This window comes from Ascaphus truei, chromosome 14 (assembly GCF_040206685.1).
Source record: "Ascaphus truei isolate aAscTru1 chromosome 14, aAscTru1.hap1, whole genome shotgun sequence".
Taxonomy (NCBI): domain Eukaryota; kingdom Metazoa; phylum Chordata; class Amphibia; order Anura; family Ascaphidae; genus Ascaphus; species Ascaphus truei.
The window spans coordinates 51,982,377-52,007,255 of NC_134496.1; the positions used below are offsets into that span (position 1 = coordinate 51,982,377).

At 44.6% G+C, this 24,879-nt stretch overlaps 1 protein-coding gene across 1 annotated transcript; it reads left to right on the plus strand.

Moving 5' to 3' along the window:
• The first annotated feature begins 1,616 nt into the window (after positions 1–1,616).
• On the plus strand, positions 1,617–22,234 carry LOC142465481 (uncharacterized). Its single transcript, XM_075569441.1, has 10 exons — positions 1,617–1,716; positions 2,116–2,217; positions 3,576–3,710; positions 4,185–11,777; positions 12,284–12,466; positions 13,811–13,993; positions 14,972–15,388; positions 16,818–16,865; positions 21,152–21,243; positions 22,151–22,234. The coding sequence occupies exons 1-10, from the start codon at positions 1,617–1,619 to the stop codon at positions 22,232–22,234; spliced, it is 8,937 nt and encodes a 2,978-aa protein (XP_075425556.1).
• The last annotated feature ends 2,645 nt before the right edge of the window (positions 22,235–24,879 follow it).

Here is a 24,879-nt window from a genome sequence, read left to right on the forward strand (position 1 = left end):
GACCTCACAGGTGTGCCATTTTTGACACACACACACACACACACACACACACACACACACACACACACACACACACACACACACACACACACACACACACACACACACACACACACACACACACACACACACGAAAATATGGGAGTACTGAAGACGCTCGTTTATCTGTAGTTCTATTTTTTTGTCTCGAGGCGCTGGGTGGGGAGTGTGATAGGAATCCTCACTTCTACTGCCGGAGATAACTGCGGTATAATACGGCGGCGAGACTATATGTGTATATATATATATAAATATATGCCTGTGTGTGTGTATATATACTGTATATACTTAGTGGTCTTTGGTTTAATGTAGAAAGCAAGATTCTTTGAAACGCTGATGTCCCTGTAGAAAAATATTTTCTAAAACATGTCCTGCTGCCATCCTATTAAATTGATAGAAAAAAGTGTGATCGATTTGACTTTTTTTTCTTCCATTCCCATTGAGTTCCTTGTACCTTTCTATTGGCCATTCAGTGTGTTACAATACGGGCAGACCTTGTAGGGCAGAGCTGGGCCCCCGTAATGTACATATTATTGGATTCCTTGTAGGACTATTTTGTACCTTCCTGGTGTTACATACCCCTGTCCTACATGTAATGGGGCCATCTGTCTAATACCCCCACAGGTCCCAGAGAACATCATTTATTAATTTTTACAAATTCAGAAAACAAATGTGGGAGTATTGTAGTTCGTTAATTTGTATTCACAAATGTCTCTTGCTCAGATCACCTCCTGACGAAGCACGCTGTTGTGAAATGCGTAGAGGTCACGAGAGGCAGCCCTGCGCAGTCACCCATTGGCTGGGACGTGACAACCAGGAAGCGCCAGCAGGGAGAGTTGTTTGCCGTGTGTTCGTGCAGTCCGGACAGTTCGCGTTCACACTGCGCACCCATTGCCGCTTGTGGTTAGTACCCGTTCCCCTCATTTGTGATTTTAAATCATGTCTTAGAACTCCCATAGTGGATGTTAGTTAGACCCATGTCACGGGACTATAGGAGTGCTCACCAGAAACCGGACTGGACCGCGAGGCCGAGGTGGAATTACAGGAAAACCACCGCCCTACAGCCGCGTGAGCGGGTCCGGTTAGCAGAGTATTGTGGATAGCCTGGGTCGGGGCAGGAGAGTGTAGAATCATAGAGGTACTTGCCAGAGTCCGGGTCGGAGAGATCAAGAGTAGTCGAAGTCCAAAGCCAAGGTCGAGGAGAGGAGAAGGTAGAAGTCCGTAGGGCGAGCCGGGGTTCGAGGGTGCCAGAGGTCGGGAGTCCAGATTCAAGCAAGGGTCTGTAACGGAATACAAAAGCAGAGTGCGAAGTGGCTTGTAGCAAGCACAACCAGAGACTGACTATGCTCAGCAATCAGCTCAGGGCTGGTAGCACTATATACTGACAGGAGCCAATGAGAGCCCCCAGCGGTGAGGTCAGATGAAGGTAGAGCACTGATAGGCTGAGGCTGGATGCAGGGCAGGTGTGGGAGGAACAAGTACATTGGCGGCAGTGGAGATGGACATAGTGGCGTTCGCGCGTGCGCGCGACGGAAGGGGAGGCGGAAGCACGCCAGGAAGGTAGGCAGAAACCGTCGATGCGCGTGGGGTCTGCCCCGGCAGCGCGCATGTGCGGGAGCAGATGGAGGAAGGGAGGAGAGAAGACGGGATCGGACGCCGCGCGCCCCGGCGGCGGAGGTAAATGTAGGAGCGGGCGCCGTGGGTGGCGGCCTTACAACCCAGTTTTTATTTAACTTGTGTTCTATTGTGCTTCACTGAAGCGTTTTTTGGCATAGTATCCCCTTGTGTGGGAGTAACTATTTATGTATGTGGTGTTATTGTCATATGTGTATTTGATATTTGATTTTTTGTGTTTAGGTGGTCCATTTGACCTGATAGTAAATATTAAATATTATTATTTTTACTAATCCGTGGTGCGCTTGTGTGTGCATTGTTTTTCTCTATTTCCTCCAGCGATGTATCTCGTGTTATGTACAGTAAATGTGACGTCAGTGACAGATGATACTAGAGAGGCCTGGGACACCCCTGGGAGGGGTTCTTGAAGCCCCTGTGTTGTTCCTCATTCGTTGTTACAAGGAACAAGTTTCTCAGACCTGCTGAGTCTTCTCAACCCAACAATGTGGCCACAGCTAATCCTAACCTTTGCTTTGATCGGTGTAGCGCGGAGTCAGTTTACAGGTAAGGGATGTTTGTGACCCTGTGCTCAGACTTCTGCTATTTACAGATTTATGTATTTTTAACATTAAACCCTTTGTATCTTACCATGCAGAACTGCAGAACGTGAGAATAAATATCATGCAGTACGTGATAAGAAAGTGGCCATGTGGTATATTTTATAACGTGCTGTATGGTACAATTACTCTGATTTATCTGTTGATCATTTGAGTTGTATAGGTTGTTGCATAAATATTTAAATGGCACTCGTGTGGCATTTTTTCACTTCATCTATTTATAAGCACATTTGCAAAGTATTGATAAACAAGGAATATTTCTACACACATCCAATGCTTGTTCTCTACAGAATGAACACCAAATCAATTCTTCAGAAACCAATATACTGTATATATTATATTCTTACATTGGGGAAGTAGTTATATGGATATTTCTGTGGGTTATATGATAGCAAATGTGGGCAATGCACAATATTGATATTATAGGTACTGCTTCACACAGCAGTTTTGCCAAAAGTGTTATCTCTAAGAGCTGGGAGAGGCTGGATGAACCAATACTGGAACACTTTAAATCACATCTTTAGTACATCCAGAACCTTCACAGCAACATCTGGAATCATCACTGGACCTGTGTGAAAGGCCCAGTTCATTTTGCAACATTTTTGTACAAAGTAAAATATATGAGAAAACTTTTAATTGATCAGTGTTAATTAGTTTAAGAAAAGTAGAATTCATCATTCACACAAGTCACCTAAACCATTAAGTGATTAAAGCACAATGTACGATTTCCAAGCACATTTCAGCAGGAAGTGACTGTTTGGGATGGATTGTAATAAGAGATTTAAATGCTCTTATTCAACACTCAGTGAAGCCATTTCCCAGGGCGGGGCAGATTTAAGTCCCATTAATTTGATTAGAGCTGAACTTTTCTCCATCATAAGGAAGGGGCTACACAGCGTGTTGAATACTGCCCAAAATGGGGTGTGCGAAAAAGTTGCCATGTATGTGAAAATGTATCACTGGTAATAGTCCCAAATGTTTCCCACACCTCTGATTGTTTCTATTAATGCAGGGGTGGCCAACTCCAGTCCTCAAGGGCCACCAACAGGTCAGGTTTTAAGGATATCCCTGCTTCAGCACGTGGCTCAATCAGTGGCACAGTCAAATGACTGAGCTACCTGTGCTGAAGCAGGGATATCCTTAATGCCTGTCCTGTTGGTGGCCCTCGAGGGCTGGAGTTGGCCTTTCCTGCCCTAATGCATCAATCATCAGACAAACATCTCCTATTGTATCAGTGCGTGAAGTATTGCCGGCCTGTGACCGAATGTTCCCTTCTCCCGTGTCCTCTGTGTGTATCCTGCGCAGGTCGCTGCACTTCGTACCCCCCTGTGTGCTGTAAAGGGGTGGACAGTGCGTGTAAGCGAGGAGACTGCTACTGCGATGAATACTGCAGGGCAAACGCAGACTGCTGCCCGGACTTCAATGCTGCCTGCAATAATGGTAACACACGATGTATTCTTTTATCCCTCGCCAGGAGGAAGGATTAGGTTGGGATTGTTTTTCTTTGAGTTGTCTCACAGTCTGGGGAGTGGGGACTTTGTATCACGTCACGTATTCAGACAATAAACCCTTTATTGAATATGCATCTCAATATCATTTTTCAAATACTTGGATTTTTCATTAGCAGCCAGCATGGAAAGCAGCGACTGTACACAGAGCAATGCGGGGTCATTTCCTGATGGGAACATCCAGTACAAGGGGATGTGCCCGTGTTAGCACCCCGTGCATCATTACAATCTGCTTATTATGCATTATTTATACCACAAAGTCTGGACTGCGTTTATCTAGTCTGGTTATGACCCCTGCAGTAAATGTACTAAAAGTAGAAAGTTTCATATATTTAATAGGAACACTAATTCATTTCCCTTTTTTTATTGTTTCACAAAATGAAAGTTTTTTTGTTTTTATTTTCAGGTGTAACCACATCAACCGTAAAAACTACAACGCAATCTAAAGCCACCGCTAACAAAACGACAGCGTCTTCAGCAGCTAAAACAGCATTAACAGCTATAATCAGCACAGTCATAACTAAAACACCTACAAAAACACCCAGTCTTATATCAGCAGCATCACTAAATGTACCCAGTTCTTCAGCATCTCCAAATATGCCTACCACTGCTGCAAATATATACACACTCAGCTCTATATCAAGTGCACTGACTACAAGTCCAAATAAATCCAGCACTATCATAGCCTCAACACAAAGCCCTTCCACCACACCCACCAAAATATCTAACACCAATGTAGCCTCAACATCTCCACGTATACCAACCACCATTAGTACCACAATCTCAAACATAAGCACAATCACTTCCACAATCCCTCATAATACAAGCACCACCATTAAAACAAACACATTTAGCACCACTACAAGCACAGAATTACCAAGTAAAAGTACTGTAAGGATGACTTCAACTCAACCAGTTATTGTCACAACAGCATCTGGGATGCAATCTTCTAATAGAAACAGTGTTATCACAGCAACATCAGGAGCCTCCTCTCACAATGCACCCAGTACCAACACAGCAACACCCGGAATCATATCATTTAACATATCCAGCACCATCACTGCAACATCTGGAATCACACCTCCCATAGCAGTGAGCACCATCAGAACAACATCTGGAATAACATCTAAAACAACCAGCACCTTCACAACACCTGGGATCATATCTCTTAATTCAACTAGCACCCCCACAACACCTAGGGCCATATCCCTTAACTCAATCAGCACTCTGACAACAAGTGGGATCATATATTTTAACTCAACCAGCACCCTCACATCCCCTGGGATCATATCACTTAACTCAACCATCACCCCCACAACACCTGGGCTCATATCTCTTAAATTAACCAGCACCCTCCCAACATCTGGGATCATACCTCTTAACTCCACCAGCACCCTCATATCACCTGGGATCATATCTCTTAACTCAACCAGCAAGCTCACAGCACCTGGGACCATACCTCTTAACTCAACCAGCACCTTCACAACACCTGGGATTATATCTCTAAACTCAACCAGCAACTTCACATCACCTAGGGTCACATCTCCTAACTCAACCAGCACCCTCACAACAACTGGGATCATATCACTTAAATCAACTAGCACCCTCCCAACACCAGGAATCACATCTCTTAACTCAACTAGCACCTTCATTTCACCTGGCATCATATCTATTACCCAAACCAGCACCCTCACAACACCTGGGATCACATCACTTAAATCAACTACCTCCCTCCCAACACCTGGGATCATATCTCTTAACTCAACCGGCACCTTCACATCACCTAGGGCCTTATCTCTTAACTCAACCAGCACTCTGACAACAAGTGGGATCAAATTGTTTAACTCAACCATCACCCCCACATCACCTGGGATCATATCTCTTAACTCATCCAGCACCCTCACAACAACTAGGATCATATCTCTTAACTCAACCAGCACCCTCACATCACCTTGGATCATATCTCTTAACTCAACCAAAGCCCTCACATCACCTGGGACCATATCTATTAACTCAACCAGCACCCTCACATCACCTAGGATCATATCTCTTAACTCAACCAGCAACCTCACATCACCTGGGATCATACCTTTTAACTCAACCAGCACCCTCACATCACCTGGGATCATATCTCTTAACTCAACCAGCACTCTCACAACAACTGGGATCATATCGCTTAATGCATCCAGCACCCTCACAACAACTAGGATCATATCTCTTAACTCAACTAGCACCCTCACATCACCTGGGATCTTGTCTATTAACTCAACCAGCACTCTGACAACACCTGGGATCATAACTCTTAAATCAACTAGCACCCTCACGACACCTCTGATTATATCTTTTAACTCAAACAGCACCCTCACATCACCTGGATCTATATCTCCTAACTCAACCAGCACCCACACAACAACTGGGATCATATCACTTAAATCAACTAGCACCCTTCCAACACCTGGGATCATACCTCTTAACTCCACCAGCACCCTCACATCACCTGGGATCATATCTCTTAACTCCACCAGCACCCTCACATCACCTGGGATCATATCTCTTAACTCAACCAGCAAGCTCACAACACCTGGGACTATACCTCTTAACTCAACCAGCACCTTCACAACACCTGGGATTATATCTCTAAACACAACCAGCAACTTCACATCACCTAGGGTTACATCTCTTAACTCAACCAGCGCTCTGACAACACCTGGGATCATAACTCTTAAATCAACTAGCACTCTCCCAACACCAGGAATTATATCTCTTAACTCAACCAGCACCCTCACATCCCTTGGGATCATATCACTTACATCAACCATCACCCCCACAACACCTGGGCACATATCTCTTAAATTAACCAGCAGCCTCCCAACATCTGGGATCATACCTCTTAACTCAACCAGCACCCTCACATCACCTGGGATCATATATCTTAACTCAACCAGCACCCTCACATCACCTGGGACCATATCTCTTAACTCAACCAGCAAGCTCACAACACCAGGGACCATGCCTCTTAACTCAACCAGCACCTTCACAAAACCTGGGATTATATCTCTAAACTCAACCAGCAACTTCACATCACCTAGGGTCACATCTCTTACCTCAACCAGCACTCTGACAACACCTGGGATCATATCTCCTAACTCAACCAGCACCCTCACAACAACTGGGATCATATCACTTAAATCAACTAGCACCCTCCCAACACCAGGAATCGCATCTCTTAACTCAACTAGCACCTTCACTTCACCTGGCATCATATCTATTAACCAAACCAGTAGCCTCCCAACACTGGGAATCATATCTCTTAATTCGACCAGCACCCTCACAACACCTGGGATCACATCACTTAAATCAACTACCTCCCTCCCAACACCTGGGATCATATCTCTTAACTCAACCGGCACCTTCACATCACCTAGGGCCATATCTCTTAACTCAACCAGCACTCTGACAACAAGTGGGATCAAATTGTTTAACTCAACCAGCACCCTCACATCCCCTGGAATCATATCACTTAACTCAACCATCACCCCCACAACACCTGGGCTCATATCTCTTAACTCATCCAGCACCCTCACTACAACTAGGATCATATCTCTTAACTCAACCAGCACCCTCACATCACCTTGGATCATATCTCTTAACTCAACCAAAGCCCTCACATCACCTGGTATCATATCTATTAACTCAACCAGCACCCTCACATCACCTAGGATCATATCTCTTAACTCAACCAGCACCCTCACATCACCTGGGATCATACCTTTTAACTCAACCAGCACCCTCACATCACCTAGGATCATATCTCTTAACTCAACCAGCACTCTCACAACAACTGGGATCATATCTCTTAACTCATCCAGCACCCTCACAACAACTAGGATCATATCTCTTAACTCAACTAGCACCCTCACATCACCTGGGATCTTGTCTATTAACTCAACCAGCACTCTGACAACACCTGGGATCATAACTCTAAAATCAACTAGCACCCTCCCAACACCAGGAATCACATCTATTAACTCAACTAGCACCTTCACCTCACCTGGCATCATATCTCTTAACCAAACCAGCAGCCTCCCAACAATGGGAATCATATCTCTTAATTCAACCAGCACCCTCCGAACACCTGGGATCATATCTTTTAACTCAACCAGCACCTTCACATCACCTAGGGCCATATCGTTTAACTCAACCAGCACCCTCACATCCCCTGGAATCATATCACTTAACTCAACCATCACCCCCACAACACCTGTGCTCATATCTCTTAAATTAACCAGCACCCTCCCATCATCTGGGATCACACCTCTTAACTCAACCAGCACCCTCACTACAACTAGGATCATATCTCTTAACTCAACCAGCACCCTCACATCACCTGGGATCATATCTCTTAACTCAACCAAAGCCCTCACATCACATGGGATCATATCTCTAAACTCATCCAGCACCCTCACTACAACTAGGATCATATCTCTTAACTCAACCAGCACCCTCACATCACCTGGGATCATATCTCTTAACTCAACCAGCACCCTCACATCACCTGGGATCATATCTCTTAACTCAACCAGCACCCTCACATCACCTGGGATCATATCGCTTAACTCAACCAGCACCCTCACATCACCTAGGATCATATCTCTTAACTCAACCAGCACCCTCACATCACCTGGGATCATATCTATTAACTCAACCAGCACCCTCACAACAACTAGGATCATATCTCTTAACTCAACTAGCACCCTCACATCACCTGGGATCTTGTCTATTAACTCAACCAGCACTCTGACAACACCTGGGATCATAACTCTTAAATCAACTAGCACCCTCCCAACACCAGGCATCACATCTCTTAACTCAACTAGCACCTTCACTTCACCTGGCATCATATCTCTTAATTCAACCAGCACCCTCACATCACCTGGGATCATATATCTTAACTCAACCAGCACCCTCACATCACCTGGGATCATATCGCTTAACTCAACCAGCACCCTCACATCACCTAGGATCATATCTCTTAACTCAACCAGCACCCTCACATCACCTGGGATCATATCTATTAACTCAACCAGCACCCTCACAACAACTAGGATCATATCTCTTAACTCAACTAGCACCCTCACATCACCTGGGATCTTGTCTATTAACTCAACCAGCACCCTCACAACAACTAGGATCATATCTCTTAACTCAACTAGCACCCTCACATCCCCTGGGATCTTGTCTATTAACTCAACCAGCACTCTGACAACACCTGGGATCATAACTCTTAAATCAACTAGCACCCTCCCAACACCAGGAACCACATCTCTTAACTCAACTAGCACCTTCACTTCACCTGGCATCATATCTCTTAACCAAACCAGCAGCCTCCCAACAATGGGAATCATATCTCTTAATTCGACCAGCACCCTCACAACACCTGGGATCATATCTCTTAACTCAACCAGCACTCTGAAAACACCTGGGATAATATCTCTTTACTCAACCAGCACCTTCACATCACCTAGGGCAATATCTCTTAACTCAACCAGCACTCTGACAACAAGTGGGATCATATCGGTTAACTCAACCAGCACCCTCATATCCCCTGGGATCATATCACTTAACTCAACCATCAACCCCACAACACGTGGGATCATATCTATTAACTCAACCAGCACCCTCACAACACCTGGGATCATATCACTTAAATCAACTAGCACCCTTCAAACACCAGGAATTATATCTCTTAACTCAACAATGACCACCACACCACCTGGGATCATATCTCTTAACTCAACCAGCCCCTTCACATTACCTGGGATTATATCTATTAACCAAACCAGCACTCTCACAACTCCTGGGATCATACCTCTTCAATCAACCAGCACTGTATCTCTTAACTCAACCAGCAACCTCACATCACCTAGGATCATATCTCTTCAATCAACCAGCACCGTCGCATCTAATGGCGTGCCAATCCCCAGCACTATTGCATCAACATCTGGACTAATATATAATACAACTAGTGCCATCACAACCTCTGATATCATGTCTAAAATAACAAAAAACATGTTTACTACACCTAATATACCTAACACCTACACTAATATGTCCAGCATTATTACAACAATACCTGGAGTTCCAACCTCTAACACATCCAAGGCAATCACAATAATATCTGGAATCGTATCTGCTAATACATCTAGCACCTTCACGACAATTTTTGCCAATCTACCCAGCACTGTTAAAACCTTTGGAACAATCAATAATACATCAAGCCCCATGCTATCAGTTTCTGGCATAGCAATTTCCAATACACCCAACACCATTACAACATCTGGAGTTACAACATCTCCCAATATCTCCAGAACTATTCCAACATCTGGAGTCTCGTTTGCTAATGCATTCATCACATCAATATCTACAATCACATTTCCTAATACTTCCAACACCAGCAGAACAACAACTAGTTTAACATCTCCTAATACAACTAACATAATCACAACAACAAAAGCTTCGTCTATTAATATATCAAGCAGTGTCACATTATCATCTGTAATCTCACCTTCTACTACATCCAGCACTATTACAACATCTATTGCAACTAATACTATCACAACATCAGGGGTCTTACCTATGAATATAGCTAGCACCATTAGAGCAACATCTACTAATACACCTGGAACTATCACATCAACATTTGGAATAATGTACACTAATATATCAAGATCCATCCCAATATCACCTGGAACAGCATCTTTAAGTACATCCAACACTATCCCAATGTCGCCTAATACAACCAACTCCCTCCTAACATCTGGACTCGCATCAAATAGGATCAGCAATATTACAGGCATCACATCTCCCAGTACACTCAGCATCACATCATCTGCTGTACAGAGCACCATTATATCAACATCTGGAGTAATACAGAATACAACTCGCGTTCTCAGCACATCTGGAATCACACCTAATACTACCAGCACCATCAGAACATCTAGATCCCCATCACCTGATATACCCAGCAGCATTGCAACACTTGGAGTTTCATCTAATATATCTAGCTTCATAACAACATCTGGAGTACCTAATACTACATCCAACACCTTCACACCATCTCAGAAGCCATCAAATACATCGACTGCTAATACAAAACCTGGAATAACATACAATACATCCCTTACAGCTTCTGGCATTACATCAAATATAGCCAGCAATATTACAGCATCTGGCATGACATCTCCCAGTACACTCATTAGAACAACATCTGGCACAACACTGCCTAATACATTCAACAACAGCACAACATCTGGCACAACACTGCCTAATACATTCAACAACATCACAACATCTGGAGTCACATATTCTAATACACCCAGCACCATCACAATAACAACTGCAAGAACAGTATTCAATACAACCAGCACTGTGAATGCAATACCGGTAATGACAACAACAGTTACAACAGTACTTAGCAATTCATCATCATTTCTTATTGCACGCAACCCTTCTACAACGAATCCCAGCTATGTGCCAAAACTCAGTCCATCTCTATCCTCAGATAACAACATAACAACATTAAGCAGCAACAGTTCAGGCAATTTTTTCACTTCAGTCAGTAAAATTAGAACAGAGTCATCTTCACTGGTAATTAGTTCTAGCTCAAGAACACTCAACACAACTACAATGTATCCACTGTCATCCAGTATAAAGAGCGAATTCAGTAGCGCTGCACCAAACACTGCATCCCCAAACACACAAAATAACACAAGAGCTTTTACCACATCCAACAACATAACCACATCTTCTTCCAGTGTATCCAGGTCCCATTCCACACCTCCATTCCTAAGCACCCCTTCATCGACAAACCCACTGGTTACAGTGGCAACATCTGCCGTGTCACCAACATCTGCTGGAATAATGTCACAAGCTCCAGTGAAACAAAGTGTCTCATATTCATTGAGCTCAGGGATATCCAATGCTACATCAGCCATCGGAGGTAAGAAATGGAAGTAACTGTTAAATAGACATGTATGTCGTAGGTGAGCATGGATCTCTCCAGTCCCTGGGTTGTAGCATGGCTGCTGCACCCCGCACCTTGAGAAAGAAAAAATGTAGTAAGTATTATCTAATACTACAGAACTCATTTATTTAAAAAAAAAAGACACATTTAGGAAATTGCATGGATTGCTCCTTCAAAGTTCCCTTAGTTAATACAATGATTCATCCCATTTGCTGCTGGTGGAAGGCATCACCACACCTCTGGCAGTGAGTGATGATGTGAGTGAGTGAGATGTGAGTGAGATGTGAGTGAGAAGATGTGAGTGGGAAGATGTGAGTGAGTGAGAAGATGTGAGTGAGTGAGATGTGAGTGAGTGAGAAGATGTAAGTGAGTGGGAAGATGTGAGTGAGTGAGAAGATGTGAGTGAGTGAGAGGATTTGAGTGAGTGAGAAGATGTGAGTGTGCTACTTATTTGTGAATTGCTTCCATTTATTTTCCATCAGCACCCAGTATGCAAAGAGTTGCAGCCGATGAGATGATGAGTTCTCAGAACAAGTCAGTAGATGTCCATCATGTGACATCTGCAACAGGATCTGGTCTCCCTTCACTGGTTACTGCTAGGACCACCAGCACACAACTGACCCCAATGAATAATGGCACATATTCACCATCTCCGAGTACCCCAGGTATGACAGTGACTGGTGACTGGCATTTCCAATGGCCTGGCCTCCTAGTTCCAAGCCCAGCTCTGCCACCACAGACCTGGCTATTGGAATAAAAACACCCACCGCAGCAGTGTCTGGTGAGACAATGATAATGATACTGCTGGGGGGAGGGGGGGGGGAGGAGGGAGGAGGGGGGGGGGCAGGGGGGAGAGGGGGGCTTTGATGTTAGTCTGTGGCTCCATTGTGTTAATAGACCTTTTATTTTATTAACCGTTAGAGGGCTCATATTTTTTTTATGTGCTGATGCATTCTACCAATCAGAGCAGCCAGAGCTACAGAAGGGAAGTAAGAAGGGGATGTGATAGGAAGGGCATCAGAAAAGATTTATTCTCAATCCTATAGCACATCTACATATCTATCTATCTATCTATCTATCTATCTATCTATCTATCTATCTATCTATCTATCTATCTATCTATCTATCTATCTATCTATCTACCTATCTATCTATCTATCTATCTATCTATCTATCTATCTATCTATCTATCTATCTATCTATCTATCTATCTATCTACCTATCTATCTATCTATCTATCTATCTATCTATCTATCTATCTATCTATCTATCTATCTACTGTATCTATCTATCTACTGTATCTATCTATCTATCTATCTATCTATCTATCTATCTATCTATCTATCTATCTATCTATCTATCTATCTATCTATCTATCTATCTATCTATCTATCTATCTATCTATCTATCTACAGTATCTATCTACTGTATCTATCTATCTATCTATCTATCTATCTATCTATCTATCTATCTATCTATCTATCTATCTATCAATCTGTCTGTCCACACACACACACACACACACACACACACACACACACACACACACACACTCACACACACACACACACACACACACACACACACACACACACACACACACACACACACACACACACACACACACACACACACACACACACACACACACACACACACACATCCTCTAAGAAGATCTTCCAAAGTCAACTCATATCATTTTTATATCTATTTTGGACATTAACACCATTGTTCTATTCATGGACAATTGTTTGCCGATACATTATATTTATCTTTTTAAAATGTATATATATTCATTGAGTAGACACTCTTTTGTTTATATATGTAACACTGGCAATTTATATTGCCTTTAGCATATGTACCCTTTACTATTGGGTCTATAGATTATTTCAACTATAGATACCATCTTATCCTGGTGTTGGATGTCTAGTTAGCACCGATTGTTTTTTCTGTATATATCTATATCTATATCTGTCTATCTAACTGTATGTAAATGATTTATACTTTAGCACCCACAGGGTCACTTATACCTAATGATACGATACCAGCCTATTGGAGCAAGCCTTCAGCAAACAGCAGCAGCAGCTCTTCATTTGCTTCCCTTTCTGCATGGGCTTCTGGGACAGCCAAGACACCAACAGCATTGAGTTCCAGTCCGACCATAACAAAGCCAGCCACACAAACCCCAGAAGGTACTGTACGATTTTACAAGTCTCTGAAGTCTCCCCCATTTGGAGCAGAGGCTGCATTTGTTAGCAGGCATTTAATATCCATTGTAACATAGTAACACTGATTGCCATTGGTACGGTAGGTAGTCTCACTCATTAAAAGACAGTCTCTGTTAATGGAAGACAGTGTCTCTCAGTGGGATGTTATTCTCACTCGTTCAAAGTCAGGTCAATTCTTTTCATTGGATGATAATCTCATTCACTAGACATTACTATAATTCACGTGGAAGCAATAATTGTCATTGTAACACAGTCTCGTTCCTTTGGAGTAACTCATTGGAAAACAGTCTCACTGATTGTGGAAGGTTCTCGCCAATTGGAAGGTAGTTCCATTCATACTCATTGCGGCAAGTTTCCACCGCAGCGAGCAAATCTCATAAAATCCTATATTTCTTTTTTAAATAAATGAGTTGTGTAATATTATTAGATAATAACTTACATCATTCTCCCCTCCCCCCCTCACTCGTTATGCGCTTATTAATGAGTGGTAATGTATTAACCTTCCTCGGGTTACTATAGTAAATATTTAGGAAGCCCCAGCACTTCCTCTTTTGAAATAGGCGGCCATATTTAGTGCCCCGGGAAGCAGTGTCTTCGCCGATCGACCACGGGAGAGAACGGATTGATCGGCAGCGTAGATAAATATTGACTTAAAGGTAAGGAACTGCTGCATTTATTAAAGCAAAAAAACAAACAACCAAAAAAAGCAATCAGCTAAGAGCTAATTAAATGCCACTTTAAATTAGGACTCCAGAGCTTTTGTTTCCAATTACCTATATTTATAAACGAATGTGACTGCTACTGTATAAAGCGCGGTCCATGTCTTAATTAGCGTCTTTCCCACGGTTAGGATATACTTCTCAGAGATACTTTTTGAACAATGTAATGTAACAGGTTATTTACCATTCCAATCATCATCCATTGCATCTTTAATGTATACAGCAGTGTCAAGAACAGTACGAAATGTAACGACAGCAACAACATCCCAAACAAACGCAACCAGCGAGCAGGCAACCTCGGGCAGCAGGGGGCGCAGCTCCCAGTTATCCATTACAAGCGTGTTGGGGATTCTTGTATCTGGAGCAATATCTTCTGTGACTTCATCCACAACCACCGTGCCCAAGCCAACCGAGACAGCTGTAACCGACAGGAGCGAGACAACCGTGAGAAGCCCCGCCATGAAAAAACGAAAGAAAAGGAGGAACACCGCAGAGAAGGCCTCGGGGGAATTCTGGTCACTGATCATCCCTGGGATACCAGGCATGGAAAATACATATAGCCCAATTTCAGCAAGCAATGAGAACACTGCAGGTGGACCAGAGGAATTTTACAGCCAAAACCAAACATCCGAATCAAGAGGTAAGGGGTTAATATTAAAGGTGAGTCGTCTTTAAAGCTGCAGACCAAGCAATATCCAACACGTGTGTGTTTGTTTTAAATAAATCAGTTCTGTACTATGAGAAAATACTTGTAGGCTTTTTTTCTTTAAAAAAATAACTATGAATTACATTTTTAATGTATTATAGTGTAGCAAGCATTTTTTGTTTCTATAGCAACCATTTACAAAGTCACATCCCCTTCCTCTTCTGAAACTTTATTGGGTTCCTTCAAAAGTTAAACCCACTGACCACTACAGTACCACTGTCCTTCTTTACTGCTCTCTAACCTTCATTAAATAGCAGTAGATACCGATACTATGGGGCAGGACTTTCTTCCTGGTTATTACTTTGGATTGGAGGACCGCAGCAGCAGCAGCATCACACGGACTCAGTATATACTGATCCCGGCAGCTCACACAGACTCAGTATATACTGATCCCGGCAGCTCCCACAGACTCAGTATATACTGATCCCGGTAGCATCACACGGACTCAGTATATACTGATCCCGGCAGCTCACACAGACTCAGTATATACTGATCCCGGCAGCTCACACAGACTCAGTATATACTGATCCCGGCAGCTCACACAGACTCAGTATATACTGATCCCGGCAGCTCACACAGACTCAGTATATACTGATCCCGGCAGCTCACATAGACTCAGTATATACTGATCCCGGCAGCTCACACAGACTCAGTATATACTGATCCCGGCAGCTCCCACAGACTTTGTATATACTGATCCCGGCAGCTCACGCAGACTCAGTATATACTGATCCCGGCAGCTCCCACAGACTCAGTATATACTGATCCCGGCAGCTCCCACAGACTCAGTATATACTGATCCCGGCAGCTCCCACACTTACCCACCTTCAGTTCCGTGCCTTTTATAAGATGGGCTGTGGGAGTTTGGAAGTGGAAAGAGATCCTTACAGTGGTGTTGGCTTTTGCTGCTGTTGTTGTTTTTAATAATAGACGCATCAGTTCCTTATCTTTAAGGCAACATAATTATCTAAGCTGCCGATTGATCCGTTCTCCGTGATTGATCAGCAAAGACCCTGCTTCCCAGGGCACCCAATATGGCCGCCTAATTCAAAAGCGGAATTAGAGGCTTGTTAAATAGTTGCAATCCAAAGAAGCTTAATACATTAAAACTCATTAAAAAGGGCATAAAAATGTGGGGGAGGGGGAGCGGGAGGGGGGGATTACTGTAAGTATTATCTAATACTACACAACTGATTTATGGAAAAACAACATGTAGGATGTTTAAGGTAATTATACTTTAATATCATTATGCTTGCTCATGCTTATAGAGGGGAGAAATCCTCAAGAAGAGCATGCTGCAGCACAACTTGTGTGGCCTCTGACCACTGTTACCCTATTTAAATTACTGTTCCACTTCCCACAGAAAATGCAACTGAAGTTACAGATTCACCCATGGAGTCTCTTAAGAAAGGTATGAAAATGCTGCTCTTTGTAGAATACAAACAGCACTACCAATCAATAGAGCATAAAGACCCAATCAGCACGACCAATCAATAGAGCATAAAGACCCAATCAGCACGACCAATCCATAGCACACACAGACCCATCAGCACTGCCAATCCATAGCGCATAGAGACCCAATCAGCACTGCCAATCCATAGCGCATAGAGACCCATCAGCACGACTAATCAATAGAGCACAGAGACCCAATCAGCACTGCCAATCCATATAGCATAGAGACCCATCAGCACTGCCAATCCATAGCGCATAGAGACCCATCAGCACGACCAATCCATAGCGCATAGAGACCCATCAGCACGACCAATCCATAGCACACACAGACCCATCAGCACTGCCAATCCATAGCACATAGAGACCCATCAGCATGACCAATCCATAGCGCATAGAGACCCATCAGCACTGCCAATCCATAGCGCATAGAGACCCATCAGCACTGCCAATCCATAGCGCATAGAGACCCATCAGCACGACCAATCCATACAGCATAGAGACCCATCAGCACTGCCAATCCATAGCACATAGAGACCCATCAGCATGACCAATCCATAGCGCATAGAGACCCATCAGCACTGCCAATCCATAGCGCATAGAGACCCATCAGCACTGCCAATCCATAGCGCATAGAGACCCATCAGCACAACCAATCCATACAGCATAGAGACCCATCAGCACTGCCAATCCATAGCACATAGAGACCCATCAGCATGACCAATCCATAGCGCATAGAGACCCATCAGCACTGCCAATCCATAGCGCATAGAGACCCATCAGCACTGCCAATCCATAGCGCATAGAGACCCATCAGCACGACCAATCCATACAGCATAGAGACCCATCAGCACTGCCAATCCATAGCGCATAGAGACCCATCAGCATGACCAATCCATAGCGCATAGAGACCCATCAGCACTGCCAATCCATAGCACATAGAGACCCATCAGCACTGCCAATCCATAGCACATAGAGACCCATCAGCACGACCAATCCATACAGCATAGAGACCCATCAGCACTGCCAATCCATAGCACATAGAGACCCATCAGCACGATCAATCCATACAGCATAGAGACCCATCAGCACTGCCAATCCATAGCGCATAGAGACCCATCAGCACGACCAATCCATAGCACACACAGACCCATCAGCACGATCAATCCATACAGCATAGAGACCCATCAGCACTGCCAATCCATAGAGCATAGAGACCCATCAGCACGACCAATCCATAGTGCAGGGGTGAGCAAACTTTTTACGTTGAGCCCCCCTTTTCATCCGTGATATTAGTCAGCCCACCCCCCCCCCCCACCTGATGTAATCCAAATCACATGAAATAAAAAAACTTTATCGGTATAATGTACAATATAAATGTGAATACAAATGCGTAACAATACTTTCATCTTTCAACATTTTTAAAACAGCAAAACATGACAAATTTTATATGTGTTTTTAACATAAATCACTGTAGTAGTATAAGATAATACTGACTGCTATGGTTTTTTCTCTCACCCCATCCTCATTCTCTCTCTCACCCCATTCTCTCTCTCACCCCCTCTCTCTCTCCTCATATCTCTCTCATCCCCTCTCCTCATCTCTCATCGCCTCCTCCTCTCACTTCTCTCATCCTCTCACCCCATCTACTCCTCTCACCCTACTCCTAGTCTCATATCACCCCTCCTCCTCCTGTTCTCAACCCTCCTCCTTCTCACCCCCATCCTCCTCTTATCACCCCCCCTCCTCCTATTCTCACCCCCCCAACAATGCTTATCTGGATTCGGTGGAGGAGGACCGTGGGAGTGGAGCAGGGTGGTGGCAGGGGAGGATGGCGACAGGAGAAGAGGATGGAGGGCGGCAGAGGAGTTGGACGCTGGGAGTGATGCAGGGCAGCAGTGGACGACAGCCAGGGAGGAACTCTCTGGAGCAGCGTCAGACAACACAAGTCAATCAAGGGTCCTCCCCGGTCATCCTCCTCTGCCACCCTGCTTCGCTCTCACCGTCCAACTCCTCTGCCGCCATTCGTACTCTTCTCCCACCGCCATCCTTCTCTGTCATCACTCCAACGGTCCTCTATGCCCCACTTAAAATATCTTGTGCCCCCCAGTTTCTGCACCCCTGCCATTGAGCATAGAAACCCATCAGCACTGCCAATCCATAGGGAACACAGACCCATCAGCACTGCCAATCCATAGGGAATACAGACCCATCAGCACTGCCAATCCATAGGGAACACAGACCCATCAGCACTGCCAATCCATAGGGAATACAGACCCATCAGCACTGCCAATCCATAGGGAATACAGACCCATCAGCACTGCCAATCCATAGGGAACACAGACCCATCAGCACTGCCAATCCATAGGGAATACAGACCCATCAGCACTGCCAATCCGTAGACCAGGCCTGCCCAACTCGTAAAGTGAGAAGGGCCGAAATGCTCCAAGGAAAATTTTTTTGGGCCGCATGGGTTAAATCATCATCATCATCTCTCCTCCAGCACCTCTCATCATCATCATCATCATCATCCTCATATCTCCCCCAGAACCCCTCACTATCAACCTTTTACGATACTCCCCATCTATCTCTCATACCCCCATCTCTCTGCCTCACCCACACAATACCCCCCTCCACATCAAACACACAATACCCCCTCCACATCCCCCCAGCCCATTCCATGTCAGCAGCCCCCCCCCCCAAGTCAGCACCCCCCCATGTCTATCTTCCCTCAATATGACACTCTCTCCCCCTCCTCTCAATATGACTCTCTCCCCCTCCCCTCAATATGACTCTCTCCCCCTCCCCTCAATATGACTCTCTCCCCCTCCCCTCAATATGATTCTCTCTCCCTCCCCTCAATATGACACTCTCTCCCTCCCCTCAATATGACACTCTCTCCCTCCCCTCAATATGACACTCTCTCTCCCTCCCCTCAATATGACACTCTCCCCCTCCCCTCAATATGACTCTCTCCCCCTCCCCTCAATATGACTTTCTCCCCCTCCCCTCAATATGACTCTCTCCCCCTCCCCTCAATATGACTCTCTCCCCCTCCCCTCAATATGACTCTCTCTCCCTCCCCTCAATATGACACTCTCTCCCTCCCCTCAATATGACACTGTCTCCCTCCCCTCAATATGACACTCTCTCTCCCTCCCCTCAATATGACACTCTCTCCCCCTCCCCTCAATATGACTCTCTCCCCCTCCCCTCAATATGACTCTCTCTCCCTCCCCTCAATATGACACTCTCTCCCTCCCCTCAATATGACACGCTCTCCCCCTCCCCTCAATATGACACTCTTTCCCCCTCCCCTCAATATGACACTCTCTCCCCCCCCTGCAACTCAGATCACTCACTTCCCCCCTCACATGTCAGCAGTCCCCTCCTCACATGTCAGCAGCCCACCCCCCCCTCACATGTCAGCAGCAGCCCACCACCCCTCACATCATCAGCCCGTTTTTCACACTCACCCCCCACCAGCCCGTTTTACACACACACACACACACACACACACACACACACACACACACACACACACACACACACACACACACACACACACACACACACACACACACACACACACACACACACACACACACACACACACACACACACCTGCTGCCCCCGCGCACCGCAAAACCCGGGGGAGGGAGGGAGGAGGGGAGTGATGAATCGCCACCATTTTTTTAAACTTTTTTTTTTTTTTTAAATTTATTTATTTCATTAACTGGCGCTTGGCCAGAGTCATCGCGGGCCGCACAGAGAGGCCAGATGGGCCGTATGTTGTGCGGGCCTGCCATAGGGCATACAGACCCATCAGTACTGCCAATCCATAGGGCATACAGACCCATCAGCACTGCCAATCCATAGGGAATACAGACCTATCAGCACTGCCAATCCATAGGGAATACAGACCCATCAGCACTGCCAATCCATACAGCGTACAGATCCATCAGCACTACCAATCTATACAGCGTACAGATCCATCAGCACTGCCAATCCATACAGCATAGAGACCCATCAGCACTACCAATCCATAGAGTATAGAGACCCATCAGTACGGCCAATCCATATGACATACAGACCCATCAGCATGACCAATCCGTACAGCACACAGATCCATCAGCACTGCCAATCCATACAGCATACAGACCCATCAGAACTACCAATCCATACAGCATACAGACGAATCGTCATGTACTGTGCCTAGGTTTCTGGAAGTGTTCTTTGTGATTTCAGATGTTGGGAAGTCCCTGCTCCTTCTTCATGTGAATTACTTGAGGATGATAATAGGAGAGAATCCACCAGAAGAAGAACATCTTCTACAGAATGTAAGTACATCTGTGGAATAATAAAGATCTATTTCTGTATACAGCTCTGCAGTATATAGCGCACTCAGAATTTGCACAGGCACAAAAACTCTCTGCTCCTAGACTGAGAGCTTACAGTGTATCATATGTAACCAGGACACAGATATAAAGTATCTTTCCTATATTCATAATAATCTGTGATTGAAACTGGGTTCTCCGATTTCATAGCCAGCTCTCCTTGTCCCATATATTGTAACCTTCTTGCCCATTAAGTTTTCTATGCACCCAGTACCATCATGCAAACAGTATTGAAGCTCATACACCAATTTGTTCCTTGAGCCCTTCCTGTGTCCTGGAAGAGTGGATACAGGTGTATCTAATGCACTACGGATTTAGTGATTAAATTGAATTTATTAGCCACCCTGTGTGGCGAATAAATTCAATATAATCTCTAAATCCGTAGTGTGTTGGATCCACCTTTATTCATTGAGACTTGGACTGCTCTGACAGATAATCCTTGAACCTGCAGCACCGGTAACTGGATGTATCTATTTCCCCTTATGTTTGGTGTGCAGCATGCCAAGAGTGAAGACATGGAATTAAACCGTAACAGAATGTAACACGGATAAACTAAATGGTGCATTATGAAATAGCCTCTTTGTTGTACCAATCAAATCTCTGTGTTTTTCTGAATTGGCTTAGAAAAAAACCCAAATATGCATCTTCTGCAGGCCCATTGCAGATACATTCACTGTGATTTGTTACCAACATGGAGCATTTATGCTACTCACGTTGGTTTGCTGTGGGAGTACTCAGTGCCTTACAGAGTAAACTTGTGGATGGGGAGGGGGGGGGGGGAGGACATGTTGGAAGTATGTGATTTTATGCTTCTAATACCAACATGTGCCTGTTTCCTCCTTCCTCACAGATTGAGAAGCTGCTTCACAAGAAATTCCAAGAAACGGACTTCATGAGCAGACTGAGAAGCATAAAGCAGAAGGCCTCGGATTAGACCAGCATGGCACCTGTTGTATTTTACCATGTATTGAGGACACATCTGGCAGAGAAGTTATCCGCATGCAGCCATTTCATTGCTACCAAATGACACAATATTCTGAATAACCCTTTTGTGTATGTCGTGCGCTAACGGCTTTCTAATGCTTGCTGAGATGATTTTATCCTTTATTTTTATGCTTTATTCTGTAGATTTCAGCTTGTAAATTTGTAGGCGTTATGCCACTTTTAAAATGGCGTCCTTTCATCTCTCATTAAAGTAGCAGGAAGGAACGTTGCATTATGTATTAACGCTTATTTTCAAGGGTCAGTTCTATGTAGCAAGTTAAAAATGTGTTTTCTTTCTGTGTAACCGGCTTCCTTAGAAAAAGTCAGTCTCCTGAAAGTAACAGCCATAAAAATATAACGAAACCTGCTCAGGTAAAATAATAGGGTGTTATAATCACCACATGGTATATACAGGGGTTGCTGGGGGGTGCTCAAGGATACACACTGTTTCAAGACAGGAAGATACAAGAATACAAGGTGTACAGAGCATTGAGGTCTGCCCATAAATATAACATTTAATACATTTTATTGCAAAACGAATGATATACTGTAGTATAGTTAATTGTTGTCTTGCTAAGTACAAATTACTATTCATCTATAAACCATACATTCATATGATACAAATACAAAAATATTAAAATGCAAAAACACAGCTGTTAGAAAGGTAAGGAGAGATACCTCCGGGGGCACTGCGAGCTTTCATGGAGCCCAGGATACCTCTGGATTACGGAGGATATAAAAATGAAGTGTCCCTGCCCTGCACTCCTTCCAATTCCTTGCACCTGGGGAAGGGATTTTTTGTGCCCCAAAACGTTGCCCCCCTCCATGTCTTATTATATAATAAATGGTTCCCACGGGACCCTTGGCACTAGATGTGTGCGTTTGGCTTCACTAGATTATGTTAAATTTGTACCATGCTACATTATCATATACAGTAGGGCTCCGCTATTCTGCGTTCCGCTTCCTGGCGTTCCGCTAATACGGCTGCAGCAGAACACGAGAGACACGTGCTGTGATAGGTCACATTGCTGGGTGTTATGTCCCGGCTCTCTTTACCTGCGCGGCTCTGCGATAACTCGCCATGGTAAGGCCACCATGACATAAACAGCGGCCCCGGGATGTCACGCTCAGTGCTAGGCAACCTTCACCATCTGCTGCAGTGACTCTGGCCTGATTATGAGGTGCTGATCGGAGGCTATAACAGAATATAAGGAGCGGGATACACTGAGCTTTCCTAGCACGTGTGCTTATGTTCTGACGTCTCATGCGAGCCCCCTCCTAATGCCATTTTTAATGAGTTTTAATATACTTTGGTTGCTGTAGCATAGCCCATCTCCCCGGCAGTACAAGATCTTTGGCAATAAATGATCACAAACAGGAACGTGTTGCAGTGTTCCCAGCAGGAGACTGTGATTGAGCTGCAAGCTGTAACAATAGACAATGTATCCTTAGTAATATAAGGTTACATTGTAGCTGCTAAGAGCCAGGGTGTGCAGCGCACAGCAATGATGAAAGAGCAGGTCTTCTTGAAAAAGTTCTTTTGAACGAAACGCGTTGAAGTTTGCTGCTGTCCCACAACCAGATGTTTGAAAAATAAAGGAATTTTATTGCAAGACCTGCTCTTTCATCATTGCTGTGCGCTGCACACCCTGGCTCTTGGAATTTACCTCACACAGCTGCACGCATTGGAAGGGAGACCCTGGGAAGGAGAATACTAAGTGAGTACATTACTGGGGGCTAACCCAATGAGGAAAGGGGGGGTGTCCTTGGACAACCACCCCAACCTTCAGGGTATCCTATGCCCACTTAAGGCTTAGTACTGCTTATATATAAATGTACCAGTGTATGCTCCCTTCCATTCACACAGCCCCAGCACTTTGAGCACCATTTACAAACAAACTACATTGTAGCTGCTGAATTACATGGACTGAAAGATTGATTCAAGAGCAGTCATTAGGTGAATCCAGGGAGCAGGATATTTCAGGTTCTGGAATGTCCCCGGGCGAATCGAATTTTGCCTAAAACTAAGTGAATAATTTGTGGATCTAATTCTGACACATTCACCCATCTCTAAAGCTAATGTGTATATCTTTGTCACTACCATGCAGCGCTCAAACGTCGGTGACCCAGATACAACATGCAAGTTGACCAAACATGTACTAATTTTTGGAGATGACACCTCCAGTTTTCCTTACCACTGCTTGATGTAGCTGGGCCTTTGTCTTTACAGGGTTAATTATAATCTCCTTAGCACGCCCCACACCCCAAGGACAGTCCCAGCCAATCAGACCATTAGGCTGCGGTCCCAGTGACTGCTACAGCGCACGCTGAGCTTGCGCTGTGCGTATAATCCCCGCCCCTCAATGGGGCTGGGCCCAGTACACACCTTCCCTGCTGAATCTCCCTCTCTCCCTGGAAGACCGCAGATTGCGGTTAGCGCTGTGTATGCGCCGCCCTCCCCCTCGCCGGGCGCGCGTGCCACAGTGCTGACTGGGCCCGCAGCCTTACTTCTGCTCATGTCAACAGATAAATACATTCCTGTAGATGTGGTTCTTGACCTTGGATTTCCATTCTTCATCTGCTCTATGAACAGAT